General features: G+C 32.6%; 1 protein-coding gene across 1 annotated transcript; it reads right to left on the reverse strand.

The window, feature by feature from the left end:
- Positions 1-7,706: 7,706 nt before the first annotated feature.
- Positions 7,707-10,741, reverse strand: LOC110028884 (copper transport protein ATX1). Its single transcript, XM_020730920.1, has 3 exons — positions 10,614-10,741; positions 8,059-8,134; positions 7,707-7,967 (listed from the first exon to the last, which is right to left on the reverse strand). The coding sequence occupies exons 1-3, from the start codon at positions 10,620-10,622 to the stop codon at positions 7,792-7,794; spliced, it is 261 nt and encodes an 86-aa protein (XP_020586579.1). The 5' UTR covers positions 10,623-10,741; the 3' UTR covers positions 7,707-7,791.
- Between the last annotated feature and the right edge of the window lie 681 nt (positions 10,742-11,422).

An 11,422-nucleotide genomic window follows, 5' to 3' on the forward strand; every position in this document is an offset into this window, starting at 1 on the left:
TTATATATATATATATATATATATATATATATATATATAATGAGTCAAATAAGATCGAACAAATTGTTGTTCGTGTACGGCTAGGGCTGTCAAAATAGCTCGTTGTTCACGAACAGCTCGAGTTTGACTCGTTAAGAAGCTTGTGTTTGGCTCGTTCTCTAAGTTAACGAGCAGAACACGAACAACACAAATAAAGATTTGTTCGTTTGTGTTTGGCTTGTTTTGGCTTGAAATACTACTAATCAATTATATATATATATATCTTTGACGAGTAGTATTTTAAAAAAAACAATCTAATTGACTACAAAGCTACAAAGATTTATAATCAATTAAAATATTAAATAAGAAAATAGAATAAAAATTCTTAAATTAGATTCAAATGATGTTTTAACATCAATAATAATTTTTAAATCTTGCCCAAATCCTTAACATTTTATGGCTACGTGATTAGGGCTATCAAAACGACTCTTTCTTCAAGAACAGCTCGTGTTCGACTCTTTTAAGCAAACGAGCCGAACACGAACACACTTTTTAAGCTCGAAATATAAACGAGCCGAACACCAGGAGCTGAGCCTGTGATCGCTCGTGTTCAGCTCGTTTACACCCTTATGTACGGCTAGTTTATAAATTGAGCTTAAAATATTGTTTGTGTTTGGCTTGCTTACTTAAAGAATGATTCAGACACGAACTAGTTAACGATATAACACGAGCTGTTCATGAACAAATATCTTTTTTGACAGCCTTACTGGACGCATATGTTTTATTAATAACAATTATTCATGCAAGACATTACATTCATAATATTTATTATGATTTATATATCTAAGGAAGACAAGAATGGATAAATAAAAAAAATCTTTTATGATTTGCTCAATGAATAGCTATTTTTTAATGTATAAAAAATTTGAGGAAGACCTATGTCAGTCCCAAAAATATTATATATAAGACATTTTTTCTCCTAAAAAATATAAATTTTTTTACTATTTTATCGACTCATTCTCTCATTTTGATTCAAATATTTTCTTGTGATGTTAGGATTTGTTTGTAGCAGCTGCGACTGTTTGAAGAAGCATCTATGAACCTGTTGGAGAAGAAACTATTGTTCAAAAAGCTATGATGACTTATAAATTTATTTTATTTTCAACAAATCTGACCACAACTTTCTGTCAGCCACCACACTTAAACAACTGGAGTTGAAAAAAAATAGTTTTATATCATAGAAATTTCTAAAAAACAACAAGAAAACAGCTCCCCAAATAAAATTGTGATAGCGATCTTAAAAACAAAGTTGTCCCAAACAGATCTTTAACCCATGGATAAATAGGGATCCAACAAAGTTGAAAGTACTTTAATATTTATTGAGATAAATTATTTGATAGCAAAAAATATATATTTTTTTATTATTCTCAATAAAACCACCCAAATTTATAATAATTTAATGCCACACTTATTATAAAGTTTAAACTTTAAGTCTCGAGATCAACATTCTGTGTATAAGAGTTTGTTTAAGGCAACGGTGCAATGTCATACCATAATTTTTTCTGTTTGGTACAACTGTATTCTGTCTGCATTTTCAAAAAATTACAGTTGAAACTTGCTTTTTGCCATTGAGCCTAACTAAGTGTAGCGGCTACTAAAAAGTCGTGATCTGGATATTTTTTTTTTTTAATATATATATATATATATATATATATATATATATACATACATACTAGTTATTATAGCTTTTGATCAACTTTTTCTCCACCAGCTTTACAACTTCTTCTCAAACAGCTACAAATACTTCTTCAAACAACTACAGCTGTTCCAAACAGATCCTAAAACTTTATAAATATTTATTACACTTATTAATGTTTAAGCTAAATACAGTTTCACACGTGCAAAATACTTGTACTAACTTGACCATGATTTGCCCTTTCGTGATATGTGTTTGGCATCTCATTTATGTCTAATTTTAATTTTTTTTTTAAATTAGGAGAACTTTACATACCGCACAATTTGTATGCATTTACATATAACTATCATATTTATATTTATAACATTTTGGTGTCATAAATTTTTGAATGAAAATGTGTATTTCATTTTTAAAAACTAAACAAATAATGAAATTTTTTATGAGATAATAAGGATTTGAGTGATATGCATGTAAATACAAATGTTTTTGTGTTAAATATATAAATATATAACAATCATGTCGAATGTTATAAATACCCCTTTTAAAATATATTATTTGAATAAATTAATAAATATACATAAAACATATTTGTATGATAGTAAATTTCTTTTGAAGTTTAAGGCATTAAGATTGTCCAAAAAAACCTGTTGAACTTGATCGAGCTCTAGTCAAGCCAACCTAAAAAGCTCCAGTCGGCCTTTTTGCAGCATGTCCGACTAGCTCCAGTCGGCTTAAAGCCAACTCCAGCCGGTCGGCCAAGCAAGCACAAGTGGGCCTAACTAGCTCCAATCGGTACCGACTAGCTCCAGCGGGTCTGACCAACACCAGTAGGCCTGACTAGGATAGCTCAAGTCAACCATCTCCAGCCAACTTAGTAAAACTAGAGGTATAATTGCCATTTTTTTATAATCATTAATCTATACATAGAATAGTATTATTTGTAATGAGGGGTGTGAAAACTTAATATGAAAATACTATATTCTAAAAAATCTCACTCTCTCTCTCCCAACTTATTTACACTTTGTTCTTTGAGTGTGATTCATATTTATTTTTGAATTTATCATCGTGAAAAATGCCATAAATAAGAAGATGAGCAACACAAAAGAGAAGAATAGAATCAAAGAGATATGACTAGCAACATATAATGCATTAAAAAACTCAACCAAGAGAATATTCGACCTCTTCTACTTGGCCCTTTCTAATCGATCTAACCAACTCAAATCTTAGTTTACCATTCTACATTAAAGCTTACAAGCTAGAAAATGGTTCATTCAAGCATTTCATTTTTGCACTCTTCATGCTTAAGTTCCATTCACATGCTTATTTTTCAATTTTTCACACATGAAAAAGACAATTTATATAAAAATAATTTTTCTGTCATACAAAGATACTATTAAGCATGCGAGTGAATCCTAATGTGAGAAGTGTATATGTATCCCATAAACATGTACACATTTTGTATAAGGCAACTATTAAAGAGGATTTGCAAAAGTCATATAATTTTGGTATCATTGGTGAACTCACAAGAGATTTTTGCTTTGAAAAGATTTCACTTATGTTTGAAATTGTTTTATTTGAGTTCCATTTAAAAAAAAATTAAGTTTTGTTTGTATCATTAATTTAAAAGAAGGGTTTATTTTAAATTTTATTTTAAAGAAAAAAAATATTTTTCTTAAGGAAAATTATTTGTTTTTGTTTTCTTAGGGAGTATTTTGGTTTTACATTTTCTTTTTCTTTTTGAGAATTTTTTTTTCTTTAGGATTTGTAAAGTAGAGTTTCTTGTTGAAAAAAAAAATTTGTTAAAGTTCTATTTGAAAAATTTTTATTTAAGTTTTGGAAAAGATTTTCTTTTGAGAATTTTTCTTTTTAAAAAAGAGTTTTGTCCTTGTTTTGTTAAAAAAAATTATCTTTATATATATATATAGTTTTGTTGAATTTATATTTATATTATAAAAATAGTTCATTAAATTTTCTTTTAAATTAATGTTACTCAATTATATAGATTTTTCAAAATCACTATCTCACTACTTAACTTATGAATGTAGCCAATCCTAAGCATATAAGCATAATTTTTTTTTTAAAATTTTGTTTTTACTTACTTAGTTAGATATTCTAAGCAAGCACTCCACCAAAATCCATAAAATCACAATTTACTTGCCTAAACATATAGCCACAAGCATGAAAATTTACATGATATAAAACAACAAACATGCATGTTTTCTATTGCACATAAAGCCACAAGCATGAATGTTTAGTATTGCACCTGAAGTCACAAGTATTGGAGGTTAACTATTGCACATAAAACCACAAGCATGTATATTTAGCATAGAAAGTATAAAGGCACAAGCAAAGATATTTGACATGGAAAATATAAATCCACGAGCATGTGTATTTAACATGCACATGAATTACCATATAAAGATTTTCTACTTGCATGGATCATAAGCACATTCACATGATTTTTTATAAAAACTAACATAAGCCACATTGATTTATATGAAATAAATCTAAGTCACATAAATTTGCATGAAATAAACCTACGCCACATAGATTTGCATGGAATATACCTAAAGCACATAGATTTGCATGGAATAGACCTAAGCCACAAAGATTTGGATGGAATAAAACTAAGCCACTTGAATTTGCATAGAATAAACCTAAGCCACATAAATTTGCATGGAATAAACCTGAGCCACATTGATTTTGCATAGAATAGGCCTAAACCACATAGATTTGCATGGAATAAACCTAAGCCCCATGAATTTGCATGAAACAAACACCAAATAAGACATGATTTTTCATATTTGCATAAAATATACACCACATAGCACATGGATTCACTTATTGCATGGACAACATAGCAAATGAATTATTTATTTGCATGAAACATAGCATAAGACATAGGATTTACTCTTTAGTTGGCACATAAGTACAAACCACATGATTTGGATGGATTTTTTTTTTTTTTTGATGAAACAAAGCATAATATAAATGTGTAAGGGCTTATATTTGTGCCATAGAGAATGGGGGATGTGTGGGTTTAGGTGATGGAAGATTTTGGATAGGGAAGTGAATGAGAGAATGTGAGGGGCTTAAGTGAGGCTTCAGGTAGGCTAGAGAAGGAAAGACGATTAGGACTTTGAGCGGAGTTTCAGGGAGGCTATAGAGGGAGAGAGGATTAGGAGTTTGGGTGATAGTTTTCAAGTAGGCTAGAGAGGGAAAATTATTGGATGAGTGGTTTAGGTTTTCAGGTAGAGTGATGAGAGGGAAGTGTGAGTGATTATGGTTGGGTTTGGGAAAGTGAAGAAAAAGGTGAGAAAATTAAGGGTAGGTTTCGGCTAGAGAAGGAAGAAGAAAGAGAGGACTTTAGGTAAGGGTGTCAAAAATTGATCTGACATGCCAACCCGACTCAAACTCGACTTAAAAAATCCATGTTAAGGTTGACCCAAATATTTTTTGAGTTGGGTTAGGGTCAGAAAATTCGACCCGTTTATTATTCAAGTTAGGTTCAGGTTAAACCTGAAAATCAAAACATGATCCAAATAAGCACCAAATTTCAGGTAGGGTTCGGTCGAATTTGGGTTGGCGATTTTCAGATCTTAGTGTTCGACCCGTTTGGAGTCGGGTTTGAGTTGACCCTATTCGAGTTGGGCGATTTTTTAGTCGGACAGAAACTTGACCCGTTGACCCAAATTGTCACCCCTGACATTAGGGTTGGGTTCTGGTAGTCTAGGAAGAGAGAGAGAAGGAATTTAGAATAGGTTTCAGATAACCGAGGAAGAGAAAGAGAGAGAGAGAGAGAAAGAATATTGTGGTGTTCAGGTATGGAGAAGGCAAGAAGAAGTGAGTGAGGGAATGTGGTAGGGTTCGGGTATTGTGAAGGCAAGAAGAAGTGAGTTAGAAATTGTGATAGGATTCGAGTATGGTAAAGGTAAGAAGAAGTGAGAGCAGAATTGTGAGTGTATATGTAGGTTAAGCCATGAAAGAAATAAAAGGGCTAAGGAGAGAGGGGCTCGGTTATGGCCAAAAGGAAGAGGGAGTAAGCGAAAGCCTATAGGAGAGATGAGATGAAAAAGAGAAAATTCACCATAATTTCACAAGTTAATCTACACAAAACTTAGAGAGTGGTTAATACCTTTGATTAAGGATTTTATTGGTGAGCCTTGCTTAGAGGATGAATTTTCCTTGCCTTACATGGTGAGAGTCTCAACCTTATATGGACGAATGGAAGGGAGAGATTGTTGGGACCCAAAAATACAACTCTAGTTGATTTGAAAGAGAAAAATACAAGGAATCTAATGGTTCAATTATTTTTGGGTGAGATGGTCTGAAGCTCAAGCTATTTCAATTTGAAATGATAATGTGGTTAAGGTTAATTATGACCAAAATTTTGACACTGGCTCATTTGGTAGAGTGAAATATAAGGAATTCAGTGGTGTAATTGTTTTTGGTTAGAGTGAGCCACATCCACATATATTTTAGGTTAAAGTGTGGGCTTCACCCTATAAAAGAAAAATTGATGAGTTAAAGATTTTGGTGGGTTTTAACAAATGAAATTGAATTTTTTTAGCTCATATTCACTTTAGTAAGAGTTTGGCTTTAATTTTAGTGTTCAACCCATTTTTTATTAGAGTCAGGTTTGAGTTGACCGTATTCGAGTTGGGCGATTTTTGAGTCGGACAAGAACTCGACCCGTTGACCCGGATTGTCACCCCTAGCATTAGGGTAGGATTACGATAGCCTAGGAAGAGAAAGAGAGAAGGAAGTTAGAATAGGACTGTTAAAACGGCTCATTATTTGTAAAGAGCTTATGTTCAACTCGTTAAGTAACTCTTATTCAATTTATTAGCTAAGCAAACAAGTTGAACATAAACAATTTTTTTTACGCTTGATTTATAAATGAGCAGAACAAAAATATAGATTTGTTTGTCTATGCTCGGCTCATTTTTGGCTTGAAATTATTATTATTATTATTATTATTATTATTATTATTATTATTATTAATATTGAGTTCTATTTTTTAAATAATTTAATTGACTACAAAACTTTAAAGATTTATAATCAATCAAAACTATTAATTTAAAAAATATAATAAAAATATATTAAATTCTCTTTAAATGAATATTTTAATATCAATAATAAGATTTAAATCTCACACCTACCCTTAGAATCTAACAGCTGCGTGATTAGGGTTATCAAAACGGCTTGTTCGCAAATAGCTCGTGTTCGGTTCACTAAACAAACGAACCGAACACAAACAGTGACTTATTTTAACGAGCCGAACACAAGCCGAGCCTTGGCTCGCTCAAGCTCAACTCATTTACACCCCTAATTACAAAAAAACATTTCTTTTACTTCTTTTCTCTATGTATTTACACTCTCACCCTTCTTTGTTTAATTTTTGTTCTGGGATTCCATTTTTCTCCCAAGTGTTTTATATAGTGAAAGCCATGTAAAGCCAATATCTCCCATTTGTCCAGCAAATATAAGAAATACCACAAGAACAAATAACACAATTATAAATATTTCCCATTTTAAAAAACCATCTCAAACCAATTATGCAGGAAATAATCTACATTTACATTCAAATAAAAGATACATTCTATAAATGAATCTAGTGCACTGTCTCAACCTAACATGAAAAGAACCCTAGCATCCTATAATATATCATCCTTCTCACATTATATAACAGGCAGAATACCAAAATGAAAAAGAGCAATTTACATCTATACCTCATAATGTTTATTATGTATTTACATAGCTACCGCCTAAAGTTTGATGCTTACATTTTCAAACCTATGCATGACAATGTGTATTATACTCTTAAAAAGATCATGATGATAGTATTTTATTATGTGATGTTAAAGATCTAAGTAGTATACACTTATGTGTTTGATATGTAAATGCAAAAGAATTGTGGTATTTATGTAAATGCCCCAAATGAAAATTTTTGCACAGCTTCATTCATCTCAAACGCCGAAAGTCCAATCTTTGCTTATTGCAGTTCAAAATGTAACACAATATATATATACAACAATACCTGAAACCCTGTAAGAGAAATTCAGGCTTCACCGACCTTTATTTCATATAAGGCAACCGGTTGGAAGGTGATGTAATCATGCGGTTGCAGTAGCTGCTGTATTAAAAGCAGCTTCCTTTGATTCTGATTCTGCTTCCCAGAATGAAGTCTTCTTTCCAGTTTTGGAAACAGTTTGCAGAACCGCTTCAGGTTTCACATTGCCCTTCACAGTTACTTTCTGTTCCTTCAAATCAACATCAAATGATTCAACACCTGAAAATTAACAATCAAAATCATACGGAAATTGAAATTTTGTAACTTGATAATAGTAGAAACAGATACAGAAGTTTTGTGGGGTTAAAACCTTCCAACTTTGATAGTACCCTCTTGACGGCACCAACGCAACCTTCGCAGGACATGCCGACTTTGAGGACAACTGTCTGCAGAAAATGTGCAGCAAAACAACAGTAAGAATGTCAAAAAAGGGGGTATTTACATACATAGCACATAATTCTTGTGTATTTATATATCTCACACCTAAACTTTTATATTTACATAAAAAGTACGCAAAGCTTTAATATCATATCAAAAATAGCATTATTATCATTTTTAAAAAAATGAAATACACATTTTCATGCATAGGTTTAAAGCACCAAAATGCTATGTATGTAAATATGAAAATTTAGGTGTGAGATGTGTAAATACATAAAAATTTTGTGCTATGTATGTAAATTCCCCTAAAAACAATTATAGAAGGTGATTTTTTTTTACTAAAAGATAGTTTGAATAACATAGATAAATTTCTTCCTATATGTTTGATTGAAATTATTAGGCATATGGTAAGTTAAACTAGTTCAACTAGAGAAGTGCAAATGGAATTCAAGGAAGTTATTAGGCACATAGTAAGTTCACACAGGGATTAGAATAATAAAAGCAGCAATGACAATAAAATTTTAAAATGAATGCTTGATATCTTGGCATAATTAAAAATAATATAGATTTTCGTTGAAACAAGAACACGAAAACTGTGATCGATAGGTTCCAACAAAAATTTATATAATCAGTATGTATCTCAATAAGAATCTCAATAAGAATGCCTACAGGACAAGCATTACCATGATAAATGAGGCATGAACCGTTACAATAATTCTTTCAAATCCAACAAACACTTTAGTAAGTTTTTGAATAGCACAAAGCAAAGATCAAACAACTAAGTCGAGACCGGAGGATTCTAACACTTTAGTAAGTTTTTGAATAGCACAAAGCAAACCTCAAACAACTAAGTCGAGACGGGAGGATTCTGTTAGGACTCAAAACCTTCCAGTTAGATTGAGCTCACATTGTGGCTACTTCTGTGCATGGTGGAAGGTTTTGAATCCTAACAGGGCAAGTTACTGTTCATCATCTCCAAACCTAGATAGGAATTTACTGGTATATGTTATTCCAATATCTTATGAAATAAATGAATTCAGATGAAGAGAACATATTTATATTTGAGTTCACAAAGTAAGAGGCATCTAAGAAGAATTGTTTACGACACGCTCAACCTACTGGGAAGAACATTTTACCCATTTGAATTAAAAATTTTAAAAATCAAAGCAATATTGAAATAGCAATAGAATTACCTGATAGATTTAGAGAATTACAATTGACTATTTTACCAATAGAATCAGATATACCCAAAGAGATGAAACATTACAAATACTTAAAGATCACCTTAACGAAGAAATAAATGAAGTAATAGAAAATTAAAAAAATTAATTGATAGAAATCCTCACATAGATTATACTGTTTTTTTGTTAGTTTCTAGCGGGGATTAGTTGGGTGCTCATATGCTATTGTGTCATACGAGGTAGGTTTTTGCATACTTATATTTGTTTATAGGAATTTACCTTTCCCATTTCATATTCCTGCTTTTGCTCTCCCCTTAGGGATTTCAGTGTATCGGAACTCTGTATTAGATGAGATTTAGAAGTTGCTCAATGTATTGAGGGATTTATTAGGAAGTAGTATGTTTATTCAAAGGTGAATGGCAAGAAGCATTGGAAAAGTCGAGAGACTTTAGAAAATAGATAAACTCACAAGTAAGAAGAAGAATAGATCAAAATAGAAGCAAAAGAAACCCATAGAATTCAAGAAATATAGTAACGAGAAAAACTGATACACTCTGTAGTGAATGGCATGCAGTCCTAAGATTGAAGGCTCAGTAAAAACTATTGTAATCTGTAATTAAGTCTTGTATCAATTTCCTAAAGCCAAAACTCATTACTTAACAACTTAACATTTCATTTCAATATAAAAAAAAATTCTAAAAAAAAGTTACCAATTTCCAATTACGCCAAATAAGGGAAAATAAGACTTGGTATATCCTTCCAATCCCATAAATCATACTTGCATTCTATTAATTGAAAATGTTGCATACGACAAGCCCAAACCACGCCCAACAAGCAATCGGTCAATCTATCATTCTACTAATGTTCAATCACAGAACAAGAAAAATAATCATTCAAACAAACCACCACAATTTTTTTCTTTCTTCCTGTTAGTCCTTTTCTCCAACGAAAAGATTGGATGCCTGTAAGGTACATCAATAATAAAGATCTACTGCCAGATATCCCAACAACACATAATAGCAGCGAGCATCCAAATTTAATATACGATAAAACAATATCTACTTGCATAAAAGAATGTCCCCAATAAATCAGAACTAAAAGATGAAATATGTGAAACAAAATTCAACATACCGAGCTCAAAACATAAAAGCAGAGAGAGAAAAATCAAGTCAAAAGACACAATCAGAAGAGTTCTTCACGAAAGAGAGCATCATCCGATGAGAAAAGAAACCAGATGAGGAATTCGCAAACCCTAAAAGTTTTAGAACTAGGACGAGGAAGAGAAGGCGGAAAGAGATGAAATTACCTCAGCCATGTTAAACTCCTCTACAGTCCCAAGCCCGAACCTGATCCAACTGATGCAGGACACAAAATTGACGTAAGTTGAAGCCTCCGCACGCGAGTTTAAATAGAGAGGGAAAGAAGGAAGGAGAGAAATGCGGCACGAAGAGCTTTTAAAGGGGCCGTTGTCGGGCCAGACATCGACCCAACTGGGCCGTTTTAAGTTGGGCTGTTTAGTGTTTACTCCGTACTCTGGGTGGGCCGGGTCGAGAAGACGGTTTATGCGTGGACGTACCGGCGCTTCAGCTCGGTACCGCTCGGCGAGCTTTTGAAGGAGCGTAGTACAGTACTGACGATGAATGGGAATCATTGGGAGGTAGTACAATATTTGATTTTGGGATATTTACATTCATGCCATCCTAACATCCTATTCTTATGTGTTTAAACTGAAGATGCAGGAAGGTTCTGATCTGGCGCAGCATCTTAATGGTTTCAATCAAATAATCACTGATTTATCACGGCTTGATGTGAGTATTGAGGATGAAGATCGAGCGATGATTTTGTTGTGTTCATTGCCCTTTTCCTTTGAACACCTGGTGACTACTCTGACATATGAGAAAGAAACTATCAAAGTGGATGAGATTACTGCAGCGTTGTTGGCTCACAACCAGCGGAAGCAGAATGCAGGGGGAAGCTCTCACGGTGACAATTTATATGTGAAGAGTAAGCAGAATCGTGGAAGGAAGAAAGAGAAGGAGGGATCTGGAAGGCGAAATTCCAGATCGAAGTCTAGAGGCAAAAAGGAAATTCATTGCTACAAGTGCAAGGAGCCAG

Source organism: Phalaenopsis equestris, unplaced genomic scaffold, assembly GCF_001263595.1.
Source record: "Phalaenopsis equestris unplaced genomic scaffold, ASM126359v1 Scaffold000536, whole genome shotgun sequence".
NCBI lineage: Eukaryota > Viridiplantae > Streptophyta > Magnoliopsida > Asparagales > Orchidaceae > Phalaenopsis > Phalaenopsis equestris.

Excerpts from the sequence above, each read along its gene's own strand:
- LOC110028884 (XM_020730920.1), bottom strand. Across the intron at positions 7,968-8,058 it reads GGTACTATCAAAGTTGGAAG|GTGTTGAATCATTTGATGTT; the intron begins GTTTTAACCCCA and ends GTTAATTTTCAG.